Below are 24,836 nucleotides of genomic sequence, written 5' to 3'. Positions count from 1 at the left end.
GATGGCAAAACCAGTGTGGATGGTTGCGGGGAGGCTAAGGGCCGGGTACCCCGGGCAGATCACCAGCTCTGAACCCGGAGGAGGCCGGAGGGGCTGGGCAGGAAGGCAGCGAATCCGTGGGGCCAGGAAGCTGCACCAATCAGGGAAGACCCTGCTGCCCCGGAAGTGCCTCATGTCCCGTGGGGGCTGGGTGGACACACACATAAGAGCTCCAGGCCAGCCGCCAGGGCCACTCCTCCGCTCTTGCCCAAGAACCATGCTTGCTGCCACTCTGCTGGCCCTGGCCTTGGCCCTGCTGGGCAATGCCCATGCCTGCTCCAAAAGCACCTCCTATGAAGCTGGCATCGTGTGCCGCATTACCCAGCCTGCTACCCTGGTGTGTAAGTACCACTGCTGCCCCTCTGTCCATCCGTCTGTCCATCCAGGGCTCCTCGTAAGCACACTCACTGTGCCAAGGGCCTCCCTGGCCAGAAGCCAGTCCTAGAGCCAGGAGCCACTCAGGGCAGCTTCAGCCCAGGGAGGGGAGTGCCCTGCAGTGCAATGGGCTAAAGCAGAGCCACCCTCTGTCTCTCCTGACCTCACCTTCAAGGTCAAGCTCCCTGAGGAGAAGGTCCCTGCTGGGCTGTTAGCGGCCAGGTATAGGGGTTAGTGTTGGTCTGGGACTCAGGGTCAATCTGAAGTTTCAGCTAAGGTTCAGAGCAGAGCCAGGCGGTGGGGTCAGGCCCTGGTGAAGGTTCAGAGGTCAGTGTGTAATTGATGTTAGGGGTCATTTTATGGCTAGGGCCAGGGGTCAGCATGAGTCCAGGCAGTGGAGGCTGGGTCACTGACTGCTGTGTGGCCTTGGGCAATTCACTTCCCCTCTCTGGGCTCAGTACAACAAAGGAGGCTGAATGCAATGATCTCTGAAACAGACTATCCTGAAGTGTGAGACACAGGATTGTAGACTTTGTACACTGGGGATTTGTACTGGGGGTCACAGCATGGTCTGGGTGAGCCTGGGGTCAGTGTGTGTCTGGGATCAGGGGTGCCATTTGACTGGGATCATGGGTTCCTGTGTGTCAGGATCCAGAGGCCAGGGTATGAGTGGGATCTCTGGCTGGAGTCAGAGTTCAGTGTTCTCTCTATGTCCCCAGAGAATAGTCATTGAACTTGTACCCAGAATGAGGCCCAGTCCCGCCCCTCAACTCTGAGGCTTGATGGAGGCCTTATCCTCAACCCAAAGAGTCCAAGCCACTGCCTGTCTTCCAGTGAACCAGGAGACCACCAAGGTGATCCAGACGGCCTTCCAGCGAGCCAGCTACCCAGACATCAAGGGCGAGAAGGCCATGATGTTCCTTGGCCAAGTCAAGTATGGTCTACACAAGTGAGTCAGGGCTAGGTGTGAACAGGCTGGGGCGAGGGGACATAGCCTGGGACTTGTCCCCAGCCCACAGCAACGAAGGGCAGCCAGGATGACTCAGACGTTTCACTTGACTTGGTACTAGGGGCAGAAGCCCAGCACCTCCCCTCACCAGCCATGATTCTTCATCCTGTCCCCTACCCTACCCCCATCCCCACACCTGTGGGGATTTATTCGTGTGTATCAACTGCCCCAGCAACCCCTGTCAGATTCAGGCCTTGAAAGAGTCCTTTCCCACAGATGGGGGCAGATCTGGGATAAGAGGAGGCAGAATAGAGCAGACTCTTGGCAAAATGGGTCTCTTGACTGGACTTGGGATGATAGTGACAGCCCAGGGTATTCTATGGGCCACGCACCTTCACAAACATCTTATCTGCAGCAGCTGCTGTCAAGTAGACTCTGACTCCTGGCAACCCCGTGTGTGTCAGCGTAGAACTGTGCTCCGTAGGGTTTTCATGGCTGGGTTTTCAGAAGCAGATTGGCAGGCCTTTCTTATAGGCCCCTCGTGGTGAATTTGAAGTGCCAAACTTTTGGTTAGTGTGTTAATCATTTATACCACCCAGGGACTCCTGTTCTGCACCATCTCCCCCAATAGCCCTGCTTAAAGGACACAAAAGCCCAGAGAGGTTCAACAGCTTGGAAGTCACACAGAGAGGCAGGGAGAGCATGTACGAAACAGGCCTGAGCACAAAGCCAGGTTGCCTCCTGGAACACAGACACCTTCCCGGCCCCTCAGGCTGCCCTGGAGCCTGGGTCCATGTCTGTGCATCTGTATGAGATCCCACAGGAAGAGACCTTATCTTTGTTCTAAAACCAATCCTGCCCCCTCCCCTCAAAAGAAAACAAAGAAGAGTTTAGCATAGGCGGGCTCTCTTTACACAGGTAACTTGGTACTGGAGTTCTTGTAAATCTTTTAAAGCCACTAGGGGGCGCTATTGATGCTGGAATGCCGCTTTGCCTTTGGTGAGGAAAGCCGCCACCTAGCTCAGTCCCTTGCCCTGTGTGTGACCTTGGGCTTTAATTTCCTCTTCTGTAAAATGAGGATAATGCCATCCTCGACCTACATTACAAGAGGTCAGAGATGGCAAAAGTGCCTTATAAAGTTGAAAGAGAGATTATCCTTAAACAAATCAGCAGTAATCCAGTAAGTCCAGACTGTTACAGAATTGATTCATTAACATACAACTTTTATCCAAAACAGAAATGGGTAGAGATAAAATACGACTGGCCATGAGGGATATTAGTTGAAGTTGGATAATGGGTATAATGAGAATTCTTTATACTATTCTCTCTTTAAAAATAAATAAATAGAACAGAGCAGAGAGGGAAAAACAGATATACCTGGATTCTCCTTGCTGGGCACAGTAAATTATAGGGCTATTAAATTATATTATACTACATTTATATTATATTATATTTACATTACATTATATTATATTATATGCCACTATAATACTGGGAGCCATGGTGGCGCAGTGGTTAAGCACTCAGCTGCTAACCAAAAGTTTGCCAGTTTGAACCCACCAGCTGCTCCGCGGGAGAAGGATGTGGCAGTTTACTTCCATAAAGATTGACAGCCTTGGAAACACTATGGGGCAGTTCTAGTCTGTCCTATAGGTCACTATAAATTGGAATTGACTTGACGGCAATGGGTTTATAATATAGTGGATGGGAAAGGCCTGGGATCAAATCCCATCTCTGTTGAGGCTGTTTTAAGCCACACAAGCTTTCTGAGCCACTTCACCTCTGTCTAGTGGGTACAACAATAGTAGTCACCTCACGGGGTTCTGAGGATTGAAAGGAAGCTCCAGCAAGCTCTGGGCAAGGTGCCTGGCATGTGGTAGCTGCTCAGTGCCCAGAAGCTGCTTTTATGATGTCACATTCCACATGCGGAAGCCAGGCCCATGGAAGGGGCCTGCTGTGCATAGAGTATGCGAGAGTCTGATTGTGTCCCACTGTCAAGGCTGCCTCTGATCTCTGCCCTCCATCGTTGCTTCCTGGGGTTCTCACTGAAACACCCTCTGCAGCACAGATTGTCCCTCATGCTCCCCCCTGACACTTGAAGCCAGATTCCTCACGTTGCATTCAGGGCCCTCCCCGGCCTGGCTGAGGCTGCCTTCTGAGCCGAGCCTCCTCCTGTTCTCCTCCAAACTGCCCCTCATCCTGCTCAACTCTTGTATACCCTTCACTCCAAAATCACCTCCTCAAGGAAGCCCTCTGAATTAGTTCTCTATTGTTGCCGTAACGAATGGCTTAAAACAACACACATTTATTATCTTACAGTTCTGAGATCCAGCACTGGTCTCACTGGGCTCAAATCAAGGTGTCAGGGAGGCTGTGTTCCTTCTGGAGGCTCTAGGGGAGAATCATTTCCTTTTCCAGCTTCTCGATGCCACCCACATTCTCTGGCTCATGGCCCCGTTCTCCTCCTTCAAAGCCAGCAACAGTGCATCTCTTTGAGTGTTCTTCCAGAATCACAGCTCCCTCCGTCTCTCCTCTTCTGCCTCCTCCCGCCACTTTAAAAGACCCTTGTGATTGCACTGGGCCCACCCAGGTAATCCAGGATCATCTCCCCTCCTCGAGATGTCTGCAAATTCCCTTTTGTCATGTAAGGTGACATATTCAGTTTTGAGATTAGGAAGTAGATGTCTCTGGGGCCTCTCTATTTTGCCTCTCACAGCCTCACCGGTCCCCCAGGCAGAGTTGGAGGCTCGCTCACTGGGGCTCCCTGAATCACCCAGTCCATGAGGGTGATTCTGTCCCTCTGTGCATTCTGAGCTCCAGGTGAGAAGCACAGGGCTTCTCTCAGTACAGGCCATGATTGAGCAAGTGGGGGTGTGACAAAAACACCCCTTTCCCCCTCACCCCTGGGCCCCACGGTGCCCACCCATCCCTCCACTGTTCTCCCAGCATCCAGATCAGCCACCTGTCCATCGCCAGCAGTCAAGTTGAGCTAGTGGAAGACAAGTCCATCGACATCTCCATCCAGAACGTGTCCGTGATCTTTAAAGGGACCCTAAACTATGGCTACACTGGCGCCTGGGGGTGAGCATTCCCACTCCGCTGACATGCTGTGTGGCCTGGACCGCCCCCTGTCCCTCTCTGGGCTGGAAGGCTGGAGGGCAGAATGAGGGTCCTGGGTCCTTGGCTCTTTGCAGGTTGGGTGTTGATCAGTCTGTGGACTTCGAGATCGACTCCTCCATTGATCTCCAGATCAACACGGAGCTGAGTATGCATCCTGTGCCCTGGGGAGGCTGGGAGGCCGGACTCCAGGGACTGGTCTCAGCAGAGGGGAGAGGTGTGCAGGCAGAGGGTTCTGAGGTGCAAAAGGAGGCACAGCCTGGGAAGTGAGGTGGGGGCCCCAGAGCTGGTCAAGCTCCCACTGGCCTGGGCAGCATGCGGGCATTGCCCGGTGGCCGAGGCTGCCCTGATGGGGTGTTGGGGCCTATCTGCAGCCTGCGACTCTGGACGTGTGCGAGCCAATGCCCTTGACTGCTACCTGTCTTTCCACAAGCTGCTCCTGCATCTCCACGGGAAGCGTGAGTAAGTGCTGAACTTCTGTGGCCCCCATTCCTTGTTTGTGCCCCATCCCGTCCATGTGAGCCCTTAAGAGTGGAGGGTAGTGTGTCCACTGCCCTGTGGGCAGCCAAACCTGGGGACATCAGCACCCTCAGTGGGGTCATTTCCTCCCCTTCCCCATCAACACCCCCAGAAGGGCTGGAAATAATAATAATTAACAATTGTTGATAATTTGCTATGTCCCAAGCACTTTTCCACACCAACCCTAGGAGACTGATTCTGTTATTATCCCCATTTTTACACATGGGGAAACCGAGGCACAGAAAAGCTAAGCAGGAAAGAAAAACTCGTATCCACTGAGTGCATCCTGCATCCTAGACATCACACTAATCCACAGCTAAAGTTCGTACCCAGTGCCAGTTGGGTGTTCCCTGTGAGCGAGGCACTGTGTTAACGCAGTTAATTTAATCCCCACGACAACCTTTGAGCAGGCGCTATTATTATCCCCATTTTAAAGATGTGGAAACTGGCTCAGAGAAGCTAAGTAACTTGCCCAAGGACACACAGCTCGCCATTCAGGGGGTGGGTCATGGGTAGGATTTGCATTCAACGTCCTGCAGCTCGAGAACCTGAGCTCCTGAGCACTCTGCTCTCCTGCTCCCGGTGAGGAGCCCTTTGTCTTGGCTAATCCTCTGTCAAGGAACTGTGAGTAGCCCCATTGCACGGAGGAGGCTACTGAGGCTCAGAGAGGCAAAGGGACATGCACAATTCACACAACCAGTGGCAGTCCCAACTGGAATGCGGGAGGGCCCTGGTGTGGGGACAGGGAGGAGCCCTCTGTTCAGGCCTCTCTCTGCCAATGGAGCAGACATGGATCTGGGCTCTAGCACGTCCATGTGTGTGAATGTGCAACAGGTGTGAGCGTCACTGGGACTGGGGTCCCCCGAGGAACTCTGGGGTGGCGCAGCGGTGAATATTTATATCTGAATCCCAGCTATGAAGGCCCTTGGGAGTGGCTTCACCTCTCTGAGGCTCAGTGTTCTCAGCTGTGAAATGGGCATGATGATGTCTGCCTCTGGGGCTATATGAGGGTCCCGATGTTGGCAGAGCCCCAAGCAGTAGGCGCTCACGGACCATGCAGGCTGGAAGGCGCTCACTGTACGCTTGCTCCCCTCAGGCCCGGGTGGATCAAGCATCTGTTCATAAACTTCATCTCCTTCACCCTGAAGCTGGTCCTGAAGGGACAGGTGAGCCAGGTCTGCTGGCCCCATCCAGCCCTGGCGGTCCGCCACAGGGAGAACTGAGCTGTCCAGGGTCATGCCCAGGGGGCTGGACCCACCTCCCTCCCTGCCCTTCCCTGAGAAAAGAAAGTGCCCACTGTGGCCAGGCCCCTGTGCCCATTCGCAGCACTGCCAGCCCACCCAGCCGGAGGGAGCCACCATCCTCGCCCCTACTCTGGCCTCCTCTCCAGGTCTGCAAACAGATCGACGTCATCGCCAACATCATGGCTGACTTTGTCCAGAAAAAGGCTGGTAAGTGCATCTTGGCCTGCCTGCCTCGAAAGTTAATGTGGAAGCTGGAAGGTCACCTGTGGTCACTGTGTGCCCTTGAGACGGTCACCCCCCTAGATGGGTCTCATGGCCCCTGTCTGACTCTGACACTTGGTAATTAGCTATGGTCAGGCTATGACAAGTTGTTTCCCCTGACCCTGTGCACCCCAGGACCCACTTTACAGATGGGAACACTGGGGCTGGAGGCTGAGGGCACCTGTTTGTGGAAGGGGGCAAGGTTGATGAATCAGGGCAGGTGGGACCAGACCCCAGTGTCTGGGCCCCTGTGGGCTGGTTCCCCCAACCTGAGGCCCCATCTTGGTGTTTCCCTTCCAACAGCTGACTTCCTATCGGACACAGACACCCAGGTGGACATTTCCTTGACAGGACCGCCTGTCATCAAAGCTACCTACCTGGAGTCTCATCACAAGGTGGGAATGGTGGGAGTGGTGGGAGGGTGGGAGCAGGGCTCAGCCTGAAACCTGGGCTGTGTCCTTGCCTGTGCCCTGACGCCCATCTCCCAGTTTCTATCCCATGGAGGCCAAGAGCCCACACTGGCCAGGCCCAGACCAAGGCCCAGGCCCATTGCCACACCCTCTGTAGGGTCTTTCCTGATGCCACAAAAAAGGCAGGGCCCACAGCTCTGAGCCCTCTTGGCAGGCATCAGAGCTCCCAACTCCAAGGGTCCCAGCGCTGCACTAGCCCCTTCCTAGAGGGCTCATTGGCTTTTGTCAACCAGTGGTATGGGGGAGTTACCCGCCCCCCATCCTGGCTGGGAGGATCTGACAAAACCCTTGTATCCTCTGTTACTTTGGATACAGATTCTGTTGCTGTAACAGAAAGACCCAAAATAATAACAGCTTAAACAAGATAGACATCTATTTCCCTCTCTCACTTAACGGTCCAGGTGTGCACAGTCCAGGATGGAGTTGGTGGCTCCATGGGGTCCAGGCTCCTTCCACGGTGTACTCTACCATCCCCAGAGTGTGGGCCTTGTCCATGTGGGCCAAGATGGCTCATTTGACCAGCACCACATCCACTTCCAGTCAGTGGAAATGGAAAAGCAGGTGGTGGTGGGGTCATCCACTTAAGGGCATGACCCAGAAGTTGCTCCCATCACTTCTGCTCACTTCCCTTTGTCCAGAACTTAGTCACATGGCCACACCTAGCTGCAAGGGCAACTGAGAAATTTATTCTGGATAGCCATGAGCCCAGCTAAAACTTGAGTGTTACAGAACTCTAAGAGAGATGGGTAGAATGAAGTTTAGGGAGCAACCAGCCGTCTCTGTGGTGGAGCTTCTCCCCAGAAAAGTGTACAAAATAATTTCAGGGATTTATAGACACCCCTGAAGCCCATTCACAGACTACTGGGCTGGATGATGTTAGAGGGGCCAGGAACTGGGCAGTGTCTCATTTTCCTGATTTTAGCTGGCAGGGGCTGATGGTCAATTGGCTATCCGCTCTGTTAAGGTGCAGGGCCTGGTGGTCAGCCAGGATGGAGGTGGGGGTGTGAGGTCCATGGTCCCCCAGGAGTTCTGATGGACATCCTTGCTGACATAGAAGCCCATGAGGGTGGGGACCATGTCTGTCTGCTTCATCTTACATGCTGGTTGGGGCATAGCAGGCACTTGGGAAATATTTGTTGAATGAATGGAAGATTAGCTGGGTGGGGCCCTTAGTTCTGAGTGCAGCTCTTCCTCAGTTTCTACACCTACACTCCAGGTTGCATGCTTTCTAAGGCTCCTCTTGGTCCTGCTGAAGCTGATACGTGGGGAAGGGGAGGGGAACATCCAGCCAGCACCTTGGCTTTCTCCAGGGTCATGTCGTCTACAAGAATGTCTCGGAGGACCTCTCTCTCCCCACCTTCTCATCCTGCCTTTTGGGGGATTCCCGCATGCTGTACTTCTGGTTCTCTGAGCAAGTCCTTGACTCCCTGGCCAAAGCTGCCTTCCAGGAGGGCCGTCTCATGCTTAGCCTGACGGGGGATGAGTTTCAGGTGAGTAGGTCAGGCCAGGCTAATGGGGGAGAACATGCATGTATGTGATATGTATGCATGTGTGCACACGTGTGGAGGGGGAGGGAACTCTGTGAGGCAGGCAAAGGATTCATAGACTGTCTAAGCTAGAGTAAAAATAGTAAAGTCCAGTGTCTTAGTTATCTAGTGCTGCTATAACAGAAATACCAAAAGTGGATGGCTTTGACAAACAGAAATTTATTCCCTCACAGTTTAGGAGGCTAGAAGTCTGAATTCAGGAGGTCAGCTCCTGGGGAAGGCTCTCTCTCTGTGGGCTCTGGGGGAAAGTCTTTGGCATCAATCTTCCCCTGGTATAGGAGCTTCTCAGCACAGGGACCGTGGGTCCAAAGGACATGCTCTGCTCCTGGCTCTACTTTCTTGGTGGCATGAGGTCCCCATCTCTCTATTCACTTCTCTCTCCTTTTATCTCCTGTAAGATAAAAGGTAACGCAGGCCACAACCCAGGGAAACTTCCCTTATATTGGATAAGGCATATGACCTGAGTAAGGGTGTTGCATCCTACCCTAATCATCCTTAACATAACCTAATCATGCCTCATTAACCACAGGCAGAGATTAGGGTTTACAACACACAGGAAAATTATATCAAATCACAAAACGGAGGACAACCACACAATACTGAGAATCATGGCCTAGCCAAGTTGACACATATTTTGGGGGGGACACAATTCAATCCATGACAGTCCAGCATCTATTGAGGCCTACTATGTGCTGATGCTACTATGTGTCTGTCAGTTTGTCCTACTGTGGTGGCTTTCGTGTTGCTGTGATACTGGAAGCTTTGCCATCGGTATTTCAAATACCAGGAGGGTTACCCTTGGTGGACCGGTTTCAGTGGAGTTTCCAGACTAAGACAGACTAGGAAGAAGGACCTAGCAGTCTACATCTGAAAAAGTTGGCCAGTGAAAACCTTATGAATAGCTGTGGAACATTGTCTGATACCGTGCTGGAAGACGAGCCCCTCAGGTTGGAAGGTACTCAAAATACGACTGGGGAAGAGCTGCCTCCTAAAGGTCAAGTTGACCTTAATGATATGGATGGAATCAAGCTTTCAGGACCTTCATTTGCTGATGTGGCATGACTCAAAATGAGAAGAAACGGCTGCAAACGTCCATTAATAATTGGAACGTGGAACGTATGAAGTATGAATCTAGGAAAACTGGAAATCATCAAAAATTAAGTGGAATGCATAAACATCAATATCCTAGTCATTAGTGAGCTTAAATGGACTGGAATTGGCCATTTTGAATCAGACAATCATATAGTCTACTATGCTGGGAATGACAAATTGAAGAGGAATGGCATTACGTTCATCCTCAAAAAGAGCATTTCAAGATTTATACTGAAGTACAACACTGTCAGTGATAAGATAATATCCATACACCTACAAGGAAGACCAGTTAATACAACTATTATATCAAATTTACACACCAACTACGAAGGCCAAAGATGAAGAAATTGAAGATTTTTACCAACTTCTGCAGTCTGAAATTCATCAGACATGCAACCAAGATGCGTTGATATTTACTGGCAACTGGACTGCGGGAGTTGGAAACAAAGAAGAAGGACTGTTAGTTGGAAAATATGGACTTGGTGACAGAAACAATGCCAGAAGTCACATGATAGACTCTTGCAAGACCAATGACTTCTTCATTGCAAATACCTTTTTTCAACAACATAAACAGTGACTGTACACATGGACCTTGCCAGATGGATACACAGGAATCAAATTAACTACACTTGTGGAAAGAGACAATGGAAAAGCTCAATATCATCAGTCAGAACAAGGCCCACTGTGGAACAGACCATCAATTGCTCATATGCAAGTTGAAGCTGAAGTTGAAGAAAATCGGAACAAGAGAGAGCCAAAGTATGACCTTGAGTATATCCCACCTAAATTTAGAGACCATCTCAAGAATAATAGATTTGATACATTGAATACTAATGACCAAAGACCAGACAAGTTATGGAATGACATTAAGGACTTTATACATGAAGAAAGCAAGAGGTCATTAAAAAGACAGGAAAGAAAGAAAAGACCAAAATGAATGTCAAAAGAGATTCTGAAACTTGCTCCTGAACATTGAGTAGCTAAAGCAAATGGAAGAAATGATGAAGTCAAAGAGCTGAACAGAAGATTTCAAAGGGCAGCTTGGGAAGACAAAGCATTATAATGATATGTGCAAAGACCTGCAGTTAGAAAACCAAAAGAGAAGAACACACTCATCATTTCTCAAGCTGAAAGAACTGAAGAAAAAATTTAAGCCTTGAATTGCAATATTGAAGAATTCTACAGGGAAAATATTATATAATGCAGGAAACATCAAAAGAAGATGGAAGGAATACACAGAGTCACTGTACCAAAAAGAGTTGGTCAACATTCAACCATTTCAGGAGGTAGCATAAGATCAAGAACCTATGGTACTGAAGGAAGGATTCCAAGCTGTACTGACGGAATTGGAGAAAAACAAGCCTCTAGGAATTGACAGAATACCAGTTGAGGTGTTTCAACAAATAGATGCAGTGCTGGAAGCACTCTGTGCCAAGAAATTTGAAAGAAAGCTACCTCGCCAACTGACTGGAAGAGATCTGTATTTGTACCCATTCCAAAGAAAGGTGATCCAACAGAATGCAGAAATTATCAAACAATATCATTAATATCACACACAAGTATAATTTTGCCGAAGATCATTCAAAAGCAGTTGCAGCCGTACTTCGACAGGGAACTGCCAGAAATTCAAGCCAGATTCAGAAGAGGATGTGGAACAAGGGATATCATTGATGATGTTAGATGGATCATGGCTGAAAGCAGAGAATACCAGAAAGATGTTTACCTCTGTTTTACTGACTATGCAAAGGCATTCAACAGTGTGGTTCATAGCAAATTATGGATAAAACTGTGAAGAATGGGAATTCCAGAACACTTAATTATGCTCATGAGAAATCTGTACTTAGACCAACGGGCAGTTGTCGGAACAGAGCAAGGGGATACCGTGTGGTTTAAGGTCAAGAAAAGTGTGCATCAGAGTTGTATCCTTTCACCATACTTAACCAATCTGTATGCTGAGCAAATAATCCGAGAAGCTGGACTATATGAAGAAGAATTGGGCATCTGGATTGGAGGTAGACTCATTAACAACCTGAAATATGCAGACAAACAACCTTGCTTACTGAAAGTGAAGAAGACTTGAAGCACGTACTGATGAAGGTCAAAGACCACAGCCTTCAGTATGGATTACACCTCAACATAAAGAAAACAAAAATCCTCACAACTGAGCCAATAAGGAAGATCATGATAAACAGAGAAAAGATTGAAGTTGTCAAGGATTTCATTTTGCTTGGATCCACAATCAATGCCCATGGAAGCAGCAGTCAAGAAATCAAAGGATACATTGCTTTGGGCAAATCTGCTATAAAAGACCTCTTTAAAGTGTTAGAAAGCAAAGACGTCACTTTAAGACTAAGGTGCGCCTGACCCAAGCCATGGTGTTTTCAATTGCCTCATATGCCTGTGAAAGCTGGACAATTAATAAGGAAAACTGAAGAAGAATTGATGTCTTTGAATTATAGTGTTGGCGAAGAATATTGAATATACCATGAGCTGCCAAAGGAAGGAGGAAATCTGTCTTGGAAGAAGTACAGCCAGAGTGCTCATTAGAAGCGAGGATGGCGAGACTTCGTCTCGTGTCTCACATACTTTGGACATGTTATCAGGAGGGACCAGTCCCTGGAGAAGGACATCATGCTTGATAAAGTAGAGGGTCAATAGAAAAGAGGAAGACCCTCAATGAGATGGATTAATGCAGTGGCTGCAAAAATGGGCTCAAGTATAACAATGATTGTGAGGATGGCACAGGACCAGGCAGTGCTTTGTTCTATTGTACTTAGGGTCACTATTAGTCGGAACTAACTTGATGGCACCTAACAACAACAACAACAAATGTGCTGATGAGTCCCTGAGTGGCAAAAACAGTTAAGCACTTGGCTACTAATGGAAAGACTGGCTGTTTGAATCCACCCAGAGGTACCTCAGAGAAAGTCCTAGAGATCTACTTTCGAAAGATCACAGCCATTGAAAACCTTATGGAGCATAGTTGTACTCCGACACACACGGGGATGCCATGAGTCAGAGTCGACACAATGGCAACTGGTAGTATGTGCCGGGTGCTTTAATATGCATATAAAGCTTGACACGTAGTAAGCGTGCTTTTGTGAGCTGATATTAATATCTTCGTTGCATAATCTTTGTTGCACTCTGTGAGGTGAGTACTATTGTTGCCTCCATTTTACAGAAAAAATAAAATCCAATCTTAGAGACTGTAGGTGACTTGCTCAAGGTCACACACTTAGGTGGTTTTTCAGTCAATGCCTATCATTGAACCAGCAGGGAAACTGAGGCTCACAGAGGGGAAGGAACTTGCCCAAGGTCACGCAGCCTGTGAGTGACAGAGCAGGGACAAGACACCAGACCTTCTCACCACACCCTGCCCAGAGCTCCTCAGATCTTGTCTGGGGTGGGATGGGAGTTGGGTTTGGGGAGCGACCCAGCAACTGACACCCCACCCTCTCCCTGCAAAGTTTCCTTCTGAGGACCGACCTTCCCGCCAACCCTACCCCTTCTCCATCTCTTTGTAGGCAATGCTGGAGACCCAGGGCCTCAACACCAACCAGGACATCTTTCAAGAGGTAACAGCCCCCTGGTGGGTTTAATCTCATGCACACCCCAATCCTGCTTTTGCATCAGCAGCCTTCCCCCCCACCCCATTAATAACAGCAGCAACGACGACAATTACAATAGCTCACACTGGGTGGCAGGCACTGAGCTAAACGCTATATTGCATCACTTCCTTAGTGCTCAATAACAACAGCAACCAGGACAATTACAATAGCTCACACTAGCTGGCAGGCACTGAGCTAAACGCTGTATTACATCACTTCCTTAGTGCTCAGAGCACCCCAATGAGGGAGGCACTTTTATGATCTTTGTTTTACTCACAGGGAAACTGGGATGCAGAAAGGCCCACAGATTACCAGGAGCTTCCAGTTAGTGAATGGCAGAGCTGAGTTTGAGCTCAGCTGTGTTGCCCCTAAAGACTGTGCTCCATGCCCCTACTCAGTGGGTATTACCCGGGGCCATGGGACCTTGTGGGGGCTGGGACCCCTGAAGGCAGCCCCAGGCTCAGGGGATCCCAGCAAGAGGATGCTACTGTTGCTTGCTCCTAATTCCAAAGCCAACCTTGAGCAAGTCCCTTGTGGTGATGGCCTCTGCCTGTTCTTACCCGTGGGAGGGATGCCTATAATCTCACTCCTTAATGTAAGGTTCCACTAAGAACCCACGATCCCCTACCTCAAATGGGCTCTTGTCCTTTTCGGGTAACCTTTCTTAGCTTTCTGGTCAACTCACTGCTCACCATCTGCAATGACTTCTTCAGTTCTTCCCTACTATCCTCAACTCTCCAGCTGCCCCCTTCTGTCCACCTCCCACCTTCTGCTCTGCAAACAACCTTGCCTCCTACTTCCCAGAGCTGGGCAGTGCCATCAATAGAGCTCTCCCTCGTCTTCCTGCTCCCAATCCTACTGATTCACCGACACTTGTGCCTTCCTATTGTTCTTCTCCTGTTCCAATAGACCACGGTCCCTCTGCCCTTCCGAACCTCAGACCTGCCCTTTCTGTCCATCCCCAGTCTGTGAATAAGTATCTCTCTTTCTCTCTCACTCCTACCAATTCTGCAACTCAGAATCTTAGGCATGCCCTTGGCCCCTTCTTCTCCCTCACTCCCATCACTGAAGCCTGTCCCTTTTATGTCCTAAATATTTCTACAATCTGTCCACTTCACTCTGTCTGCACCTCCATCCTAGGCCAAGCTACCATGATCTCTTGTGGGGACACTTCCACAGCCTCCTAGTGGGTCTCCCAGCATTCTGGTGCACTTACAATCTGTTCCTGTACAGCAGCCAGAATAATCTTTTCAAGAAGAAAAACTGATTATTGACCCACCTGCTTAAAACTCATCCTTTATGAATAAGATTCTTAGGATAAACGCAAAAATCTCTGACATGGCCTCCAGGGTCCTGTATTTTCTAGCCCCTGTATAGCTGTAAATCTAGTTGTTTCTCTAAGGATGCTTTTAAAATTTTTCTCTTTGACTTTGGGGGTTCAGCAGTCTCACCAAAAGATGTGGATTTAGTTTTATACATCCTGCTTGGGACCCAGCATGATTGTTCAGTTTCTCAACCACTATCTCTTTGATTATTGCCTCTCCACTGTTTTCTCTATTCTCAACTTCTTGAATTTCCATTAAACATATGTTGGGCCTTCTTATTCTATCTTATATGTCTCTTAGTTGTTCTCTCATAGTTTCCATCTCTTTATATCTCTCTACTAAATTATGGACCAGACCAAACCAAACTCGGTTCTGTCGAGTCGATTCCGACTCATAGTGACCCTATAGGACAGAGTACAGCTGCCCCATAAGGTTTCCAAGGAGTAGCTGGTGGATTCAAGCTGCCGATCTTTTGGTTAGCAGCCATAGATCTTAACCACTATGCCACCAGGGCTCCAAATTATGGACAGTTCCTTCAAATATCTTTTTCAATTCACTAATTCTTTTAACTACTATATCTAATCTGTTTACTCATCCACTGAATTTTTCATTTCAGTATCAATTTTTTTCCTAAAAAAAAAATTCTATTTAATTGGGTTTCAAGCCTAACTGTTTTTTTTTTTACTCTGGAGTCCTTCCATTTTACTATGGTTTCTTCCTTTAATCATTTAAAAATGATTACTTTATAGTTTCTTCTAGACTGTTCTATTATGTCAGATTCTTGGGGTACTTATCCACTTATTTGTTGTGCTTGCTATCTCATGGTGGATGGTTTCTTTGTGTGGTCTGTAATTTTTTGTCTATTTGTAAGATGTTTAGTAGGGTTGGTTTTCTGTGGACACGCTCTGCTCCCTACATTACCTAAATGCCCTTAGAGAGTGGTTTTGTATTTACTTCTGCTGGGGATCCTAGAAATGACACATTCATTTTTATGCTAATTTCTCAACTCAGGAAGTCCTGTACATGCTGGTGGTATAATACATACACCAGGCCTGCATGTGCATGGGCTTGGGTTTTCTATTTATAGCCTTATCCCTACCCTAACACTCCTTGTGGCTTGCTTTGGTCAGTCAAGATTTTTAGTCTCCTTTCACTGAGGGGAAAGTCTTTATTCTACCTCTTCATCTCACTCTTTATCCTCTGAGGGTGTTAAAACCGCAGGCCAATGTGATTTGAACTAATATCCAGGTCCTATTCCTCTCTGGGCCACCTGCTTACAGTTATGACTTTCAGTTCCTTCGTCTTCTCTGGCACCTAAGATTGTCCCTTTCTTTATCTGAGCTCATCTATGTAGTAAATAAAACCTTTGTTGTAATGTGTCCATTGGTTCAATTGTTTGTGCGAGGAGGGGGGGTGGTCCCTGAGTTCAGTCCAACAGGCTGCAGATTGGAAGTCCTGCTGACCTGCCCAAGCTACCTCAGGCCACACTCCTCAGCTCCACTGGCTGCCTGCTGTTCCTTGTATTGGCCATGTTCCTTCCATAGGGCCTTTGCCCATGCTGTTCCTTCTGCCCAGAATGCTTTTCCCACTTTCATCCTCCGTCTGACTCCTCTTCATCCTAAGGGAAGGCCTTCCTCACCTCTCTGACTAGTTCAGATGGCCTCTTGAGGGGTTTGTAGCCTGATGTGTCTTTCCTTTGAAATACTGCCCAGTTGCAACTTTACGCTTATTTATGCGATTATTTAATAAATGTTGAGCTTCCTGAAGGTACAGACCATGTCTATTGGCTCTCTGCTATATCCCCACCTTCTAGCTCAGGGCTGCAGCATAGTCAGTACTCCATAAATATTGTTAAATACAAACAATAGGCCCATCTTTTGAAGGGTTACCGTGCAACAGGTCCTGTTCTAAACTTTTTATATGGATTATCTCGTTTAATTTTCACAAGAAACCTATGAGGTAGACACTATTATCATCCCTTTTAACAGATGAAGAAGGTGAGGCAGAGACAGCTAAGTGAAGGCATTCTTACCACACCCTGAGAGGTGAGCAGGGCAAGAAATATCTTCACCGTTACAGAGAAGAGAAAACTGAGGGCCAGAGAGGACCAGGGTCATGCCCAAATCACAAGGCAAATTAGTGATGGGGTAGGACATAGGACTCAGGTCTGAGTTACTACCCTGGGCTGCTTCCTTTCTTCCTAGCCCTGGGTCCCCAAGTCAGTTTCGCCCCTCCATCTTTGGGGACAGTGGCTGCAGTTGTTCTAACCGGCCCCTGTCCTGGACATGAGGCCCTTGTCTCCCACAGCTTTTCAGCGGCTTCCCCACCAGCCAGGCCCAAGTAACTGTCCACTGCGTCAAGACGCCCAGGATCTCCTGTCAAAACCAGGGTGTCGTGGTCAGTTCTTCCGTGATGGTGAAATTCCTCATCCCACACCCAGGCAGGCAACTCTTTGTGGCTTACGCTTTTGAAGAGGTGAGACGGGATCTATTTAAGGCTGGGAGCAGGGGGCCTGGCCCACAGAGGGGACGTCTGGGGCAGGAATCTGAGGGCCTCTGAAACTTCCAAATTCTTCTCACCCAACTCCACTGTGATTGGTTGTTTCTTAAACCTGGCTTTTCCTTCTGAAGATCATATAATTTATGAGGGGTACATACGGGAATTTCGACAATTTTGGTAATTTTTTTTTCTTGAGCTGAGTGGTGGGACATGGGTGTCTGTCACACAGGTCCACAACCCCTGTCCATACCCACTGGGGCCACATGAGTTTACAAATTCAGAATTTTGTGGCTTTTAGAAAGGTGTGTGTGATATATTACGGAACACTCCCAACGGGGTCGAGGTGGTATTCCACAATCAAACACTTAATATTTCTCCAGCATATGAATATTCACAGGAAGTGAGATAAAGACTCTAGATAGCCTCCCATCCAAATGGCCAGGTTTTGCTGACAAACTTAAGAAAAAAAAACTTTCAGTTTTCAGAGATTGTTTGATTTTGGAAATGTAGATAAAGAATTGAGGACCAATATTATCCCTAATGCCTTTTTGTATGTCTTCGATATTTTTTAATATATTAACAACTAAAGATTAAAATAATTCATGAACATTCTAGAAAATACAGAAAAGGATAAGGAAAAAAACCACAGTCACCCACAATGCCCTTGCCCAGAGACCCCCACTGTGGACACGGGGTGCATTTCCTTCTGGCATTTTATTATTTTTTAATAAACTTTTTTATTTTGGAATAATTTTAGATTTGAAGACAAGTTGCAAAAATAGTACAGAGAGACCTCATATACCCTTCACCCAGTTTCCCCTGTTGTTACCATCTTATATAACCATGGTGCACTTGTCATGACTAAGAGGTAAACACAGGCACATTACTATCAGCCAAACTCCAGGCTTTATTGGGATTTCACCTATGTCTCCACTAATGTCCTTTTTCTGTTCCAGGATCTCACATTACATTTAGCCTAGTTTAAATCTTTTAACATTTTCTACTATTTTATTTCCTTTTTTTTTTTTTTTTGTTATTTAAGGATCTGAAAAGTTCAGAATACTCTAACAAACACCTGTAAACCCAGAATGTTCTGTTTGTTCAAAGAGGATTCACATCCCTCCCCGACACTGACTTTTCTAGGGGTCCCCTCTTGTTTCTGGCTCCTGCAGACATCCCTTCTTGCTTTGTGTTTGGGGGTGTACATAAGCATTTTCAGCAATCTGTGTTAACTAGGTCTTCTGCGTGTGGAGCTGAAACCAGTGCTTCCAGAAGGGACAGCCGGATCTCAAGGGACGGGGAGAGAGTGGTGGGAAAGGTGTCTACTGAGGGAGGAGCATAAATAGGACTTAAAGAGGGAAATCCCAGGATGTGTTTTGGGGGGGTATCCTTTTTGGCTGGGAGAGTTGCAGCTCAGGCAGGGAGGCAGGTCAAGCCATGTTGTGAAGGCTGTGGAAAAGGAAGTGGGCGGAGATGGTATCACTGGGCTGGTGGTGCAGGTCGGATGGGTCGAGGAGCATCAATCTGAGCCCCACCAAAATGGCCGAGTGGGAGCAGTCTTCCAGGGTCAGCTGAGCCACCCCTTCACTGTACAAAGAGAGCCCCAGAAGCCGAGAACCAGCAGGAGACTTGTGCAAGGTCATTTGTCATATTCATAGCAGCGTCGGTAATTTCTGCCCCCCAGTCCTTTTATTTGTTTGTTTGTTTGTATTCAACAAATATCTGGTAAGTTCTTGCACTCAGCCAGGCCCAGGTGGTTCCTGACCTCAGGAAGTGTGTATAGACTAATAGAGATAGACAATTAGTAACTAGCCAAACAAGACTATCTAACTACTAATGGAGCCCTTGTGGCATAGTGGTTAAGAGCTTGGCTGCTAACCAAAAGGTCAACAGTTCAAATGTGCCAGCCACTCCTTGGAAACCCTATGGGGCAGTTCTACTCTGTCCTATAAGGCCAATATGAGTCGGAATTGACATGACAGCAACGGGTTTGGTTTTTGGTTTTTTTTTTTTTTTCGGTTTTAGGGTGGCCTGAGAATTTGCACTTTTCACAAGTTCCCAGGTGATACTGATACTATTGGTCCAGGCACCGCACTTGGAGTAACGCCTATCTAGTGCATTTTCTCTAGAGTGTAAAAATGTAGATAAACCAAACTGCCAGCAGATCCAACCTCTGTTGCTTTGGTGGTGGTCTGGAGGTGGAGGAAGTGAGCTGTGCGGGGAAGCCCCGTCCATGATCATTTCTGGCCAGTGAGGGAAGAAGTGGTTGGGATATGGATAAGTCAGAAACCAGGAGAGAAAGTGCCCATGTGACTTCTCAGGCCCTGAAAGTGAAGCCTCAGGTGCTGGGAACTTTCCCTGGTTTTCAGAAGGTCAACAGCTAGACTGGGCCCCAAGACCCACTGCTTCCTGTGCCTCTCTGATGGCTTGCTGCAGAGTCGAGGGTTCTGGGCAGGGGGGTTGCTCTTTGCTGAGGGAAGGCCTGCTGCTGGCTGAGAATCTGGTTTCTCTCCCCAGGACATCATCACTACTATCCAGGCCTCCTATTCCAAGAAGAAGCTCTTCTTAAGCCTCTTGGATTTCCAGTATGTACTGCAGAGAGAGGAGGGAGTGGCTGGCTCAGCAAATCTCTCCCTGGCCCCTCTAGTGCCAGGCATGGCATGGGTACTGCTAAGGAAACATGGCTCCTTCTTTCCACAGCTAACTGCCAGGGGGATAAGACTCCTACCGAAAAAAAAAAAAAAAAAACCCAAACCTGTTGCTGTCGATTCGATTCCGACTCATAGCAACCCTATAGGACAGAACAGAACAGAGTTTCTAAGGCTGAAATCTTTACAGAAGCTGACTGCCACATCTTTCTCCTGTGGAGTGGCTGATGGGTTCGAACCACCCGCCTTTTGGTTAGCAGCAGAGCGCTTAACCACTGCAGCATAAGGGCTCCTAAGACCCCTATACAGAGTCTTAACTGGGAGGGAGGCACCAGGAAGAATGGAGGGAGGCCAGAGCAGGAGGGACTGCTGGAGCAAAGGCCCAGAGGGAAGGGGGTACCTGGAATGGCAGGTCTAAAGAGCGCCCTCTGGAGGACTCTTTCAAGGAAGTTCTTAAATATTAGACCAGAAGCCCTTAGAATTATTGCTAGAGTTTTTGGGGGGGAGTGTTATGGGAGGGGGCCTAAGCTAAGGCCAAACTCTCATCTCTTTTTGGTTTCAGAATTAAACCAAAGACTGTTTCTAACTTGAATGAGGTAGGTAGTCTTGGGTGACTGGGAGAAACTAAGCCCTGTAGGACTTCATACCTTCAAGAAAGCAGACGGAGGGCCCTAAAGGAAATCAGGCAACAGACCAAAGAAAATTAGAGCAGATGGTTCCTCCTCTGTCTCTTGTGACCCTTCTCCCTGTTGTGTCTGCAGGAGAGCCCTTGGGTGGAGGAAATGAGATCATGGTGGTGGGCGAGGGCTTCAGTTTGCCCCTCTGTGGAATGGGATAACAATCCTAGCCCTCCTCAGAGTCTAGCAGGAATTATTCATAAGAGGCACTGTCTGGTGGTGGGGAAGGCTCAGGAGGAGAGGGGTGGGTTGCATGGGCAAGTGCCCCCACCCCAGGCTGTGTGACCCTCTGCCCTGTGGGTCACTTCTCTGCTCCCAGGGAGCACTGAATTCATGAGCCTCTGATTGGCAGAGCTCCGAGTCCGTCCAGAGCTTCCTGAGGTCAATGATCACCACGGTGGGCATCCCTGAGGTCATGTCTCGTAAGTGTGGGCTGGAGGAGAGGTTGGGGGACACTGAGCATGATGGGGAGGCTCTCACATCATCTTCTAGGCCCTTCCCAGAGCTCCCAGTGCCTCTGACTCTCCAGCCGTCAAAACTTAGCAGTCTTATGTCCCTTTCCCTCAAGGCACCTCTGCCTGCTGGTGACAATGCATGCCAGTGACTTAGCCAGATGCACAAATCTCTGGTCCCGGTTTGTTGTTGTCTTTGTTGTTAGGAGCCATAGAGTCGATCTTGACTCAGAGCGATCCCATATGACAGAGTAGAACTGTCCCGTGGGGTTTTTTAGGCTGTAATCTTTATAGAAGCAGATTGCCAGGTCTTTCTCCTCCAGAGATGCTGGGTAGGTTTGAACCACCAACCTTTCAGTTAGCAGTGCAAATTTTCCTTATCCGTACTAAGGAGATAGATTATACTGTGTTACTAGAACTCCTTGCAGGAAGACCACTCTGCGTATGGTTTCAATGCTCCTTTGATAATAAGCTTCTTAGGGTGAGGAGTGACCCCTAGGGCATGCCTGAGCAGTGACCACCACCACCATCACCAGTGGCAGTTGAGTTGACTCCGGCTCATGGCAACCCCACGTGTGTCAGAACAGAACTGTGCTCCATAGGGTTGCCAATGACTGATTTTTTAGAAGTAGATCTCCAGTTCTTTCTTGTGAGGTGTATCTAGGTGGACTCAAACCTCCAACCCTTCAGTAAGCAGCCGAGCACATTAACCATTTGCACCACCCAGGGACTCCTAAGCAGTGACGGATGCTCCCTAAGCTTCCTTCCTAGCAGGGCAGATCCAGTGAACTGGAGGCCATGTGGCCAACTGGGGGAGGGTTCAAGATTGGGGCAGAGTGGAATTTCTCAGGACAGCAGAGTGGCAGTCCTGCCACCAGATGACCTCTGTCATCACCCTTCCCCAGCAGCACTTGACTTTCATTGTAAATCAAAGAGAAACTAATGTTTATGCAATATTGATCTGGAGGGGCCCCAGTGTCTCCGGATGCCTGGGGTGCCACAAACCTCAGGCTGACCCTGCTCCCCAAGAAGGGCTGACTCTGCTCTGTCCCCTGGCCCAGGGCTGGAGGTGGTGCTTACAGCCTTCATGAACAGCAAAGGCCTGGATCTCTTCGAAATCATCAACCCTGAGATTATCACTCGGGATGTGAGTACAAAGGCCCGCCAGCCCCCACTTTCCAGGGAAGGAGCCTAGAGCAGCATTCTCGGGATGACAGGGGGCTGTGAGGAGACCAGCAGCGGGGTCCTCACAAGCTTGCTCCCTGGTAGCCTGGCACTTGGGGCATCGGCCCAGCCTGACGCTCTCCCCTCACCCCTCCTTCTAGGGCTACCTGCTGCTTCAGATGGACTTTGGCTTCCCTGAGCACCTGCTGGTGGATTTCCTCCAGCGCTTGACCTAGAAGGCTCCCAAGAGGTTGGGATGGAGCTCAAAGCAGAAGACACTCCATGTTGAGCCTGGCTCCAAGGGACCAGACTCACAGCCAAAATGCTGGAGTCTCTGTCCATGGTGGCCGGGCAGGGGAGAGGGTGGGGAGATGGAGACCAGATCCCAACGTCTCCCTGTCGGGAAAGTCTGTTGGCATTAAAGTGCTGTATCAGGAACTGGGGGAACTCTTCTTCTGTGACTGGAGGATATGAGGGGAGGGTGGGGGAACAGAAGCATGTCTCATGGGTCCTTCCCCCTTTGCTGGACAAATCTGATGTGCCCCATCCCTGGCAGTCTACCCTCCTTTCAGCCACCCCTCCCAATTCCATCCACCTTCCAAGCACCTGCTCCTAAGCCCTCCATGTTCCCCGGGGCCTGGAGGAAGAAATCCAAGCTGCTCACCTTCGAGTCTAGGCTTGCCATGATTACCATCAGTTGCTGTCGAGTCCATTCTAACTCATGGCAACCTCATGTGTGTCAGAGTAGAACTGTGCTCCATAGGGTTTTTCAAAAGCTGTGATCTTTTGGATGCAGATTTCCAGGCTTTTCTTCTGAGGCACCTCTGGGTGGACTTGAATCTCCAACCTTTCAGTTAGTAGCCAAGTGCATTAACCATTTGCACCACCCAGAGACTGTCTCTATGACTGTGCTCCTGGATACCTTCCAAACTCATCTCCATAATCCACCACTCCTCAGCAGAGCCTCTTCCCATCACTCTGGTACTGCTCCCTTTGCTGGATAATCCTGACAAGCCATCTCCCAGCAGACCACCCTCCTCCCACCTCTCCAGAACCCCTTCCACCCTCCCAGAGCCAGATCAGGCCCTTCTCTGGGAATCTGTGCTGATCACCCACAAACACCCTCCAGTGCCTCCCTTCCAAGTTCATGCAGCTACTACCCATGTGCACCACTCACAGCCCCTTAGCTCATCAAGCCTGAGGCTCCAAGGAGCACCAACATGCCCAGGACAAGATGATGGGTCCTCAATAGCAGCAACAGAATACAACTCTGGTGAAAACCAAAGAAGTGACTATATTTGGGGGCATCTTGAATAGCTCATAGAATGGACAGGAGGCTGCAAAGCAGGGCTTGGATCTTAGGGTAGGGCCCAAGGCATCTTGAGACCTTGAGACAGCAAGGACTTCCCAGAGGTTTCATCAGGTAGCACCTAGTGGACGATCATTCCTAGCTGGTTTCCCATCCTTGCACTAGTCCTGATTGGCTGAGCTTGGGTGAAGTCCCGCCCCTTGGCTGGGAACACGCACCTTGATGGACAGCCCTGTCCAAGTTTCCACCCTGAGGAAACTCACACTTGGGGGGGGGCACAGACAACGACACTCACTTTCAATCTTACAGTGGCCAGTAGAAGTGGTGGCATTGGGCTATGTCCTGAAGGCTGAGCAGGAGTTTGTCAAGTGGACACATGAGAAAGGTGCCCCAGCCACAGGGACAGCAGGTTAGGTCCAAAAACATTCACCCACTCACTCATCAATTCACTGATTCACTGATGAATTTATTTCAGTCATTGATCAAACTTGTTGTTGTTATTGTTACTTGCCGTTGAATTGGCTCTGATACAAGGCGACCTTATGTGCAACAAAACAAAACCTTACCTGGTCCTGCGCCATCTTCGTGATCACTGGTCTGTTTGAGTCCACTGTTGTGGCTATTGTGTCAATCCATCTCATTGAAGGTTTCCTGCATTTTCATTGGCCCTTTACTTCACCAACCATGATGTCCTTTTCTAGCTATTGGCCTTTCCTGATGATGTGTCAAAAGTGAGTCTAAGTTTTGCCATCCTCACTTCTAAGGAATATTCTCATTGTATCTCTTCTAAGACTGATTTGTTTGTTCTTCTGGCAGTCCACAGTATATTCTTTGCCAACACTACAAACATACCGGATCAAACATACCAGATAATTTTGATTGTCCCTGCGTTCTCTCCAAGAGGTAGAACCTTGGACCTAGATGCTGGGGCTCAACATGTGGCTGCCTCTTTGGTCAACAGAGAGCCTCTCTCAGACCCCCTCTCTCTGCTCCCCCAGGTCCTTTCAGTCCCTTTGCCCACTCACCATCAAAGTTCTTATCTTCTTTTCTGACCAGCCTCCTGCATGAGTGTTCACATTCTCTGTTCCATGTGGTTCCAGTGCTGGACAGGAAGTGTGGGAGGATGGGGGAAATAGAGGTCTGGTTTCTGTGGAGGAGGAGGATAAGGATGAGCATGAGGCCTTCAAAAAGCAAATCAGACTTCTATATGGAAGAGAAGACTCTCAGGAGCATATTTCCAGCCTATCTTATTATGCTCAGAGTATCTTCTGCTTCCCATCCTCCAACTACAATACAAAAAGTTTCCTCTTTTCATCTTAGACTTGGGAGGTACCAGACTCCAGAAGGGGTGTGTGTGAAGAAGATGCATCCTGCTACGTTGGCCAAGCAGGGTGGGGAAAAGCATAGGAAGTGCAAAGGACCTAGGGTAGAAGGGAGCATGACAGCTTCAAGAAACTTAAAGAAGGCAGGTATAGCACAGAGAGCAAAGGGCAGAGGGTGAGAGATGAGGCCTGAGTGATAGGCAGGGCCCAGATCATGAA

The 24,836-nt window shown here is 48.8% G+C and overlaps 1 protein-coding gene across 2 annotated transcripts; it reads left to right on the top strand.

The window, feature by feature from the left end:
* The first annotated feature begins 256 nt into the window (after positions 1-256).
* Positions 257-22,222, top strand: CETP (cholesteryl ester transfer protein). 2 transcript variants are annotated; one of them, XM_004371555.1, is made up of 16 exons: positions 257-380; positions 1,249-1,363; positions 4,310-4,444; positions 4,558-4,628; positions 4,855-4,942; positions 6,096-6,165; positions 6,390-6,450; positions 6,808-6,899; positions 8,285-8,464; positions 13,138-13,188; positions 16,854-17,021; positions 19,563-19,630; positions 20,256-20,289; positions 20,723-20,792; positions 21,884-21,969; positions 22,148-22,222. In XM_004371555.1, the coding sequence occupies exons 1-16, from the start codon at positions 257-259 to the stop codon at positions 22,220-22,222; spliced, it is 1,488 nt and encodes a 495-aa protein (XP_004371612.1). The 2 variants fall into 2 exon arrangements, with proteins under 2 accessions (XP_004371612.1, XP_012409651.1); XM_012554197.1 differs by lacking the exon at positions 8,285-8,464.
* Positions 22,223-24,836: the final 2,614 nt, after the last annotated feature.

The sequence above is a fragment of the Trichechus manatus genome, unplaced genomic scaffold (genome assembly GCF_000243295.1).
Source record: "Trichechus manatus latirostris isolate Lorelei unplaced genomic scaffold, TriManLat1.0 scaffold00014, whole genome shotgun sequence".
NCBI lineage: Eukaryota > Metazoa > Chordata > Mammalia > Sirenia > Trichechidae > Trichechus > Trichechus manatus.
Note: the sequence above shows the minus strand (reverse complement) of the source record. Positions and strands in the feature narration are given on the sequence as shown.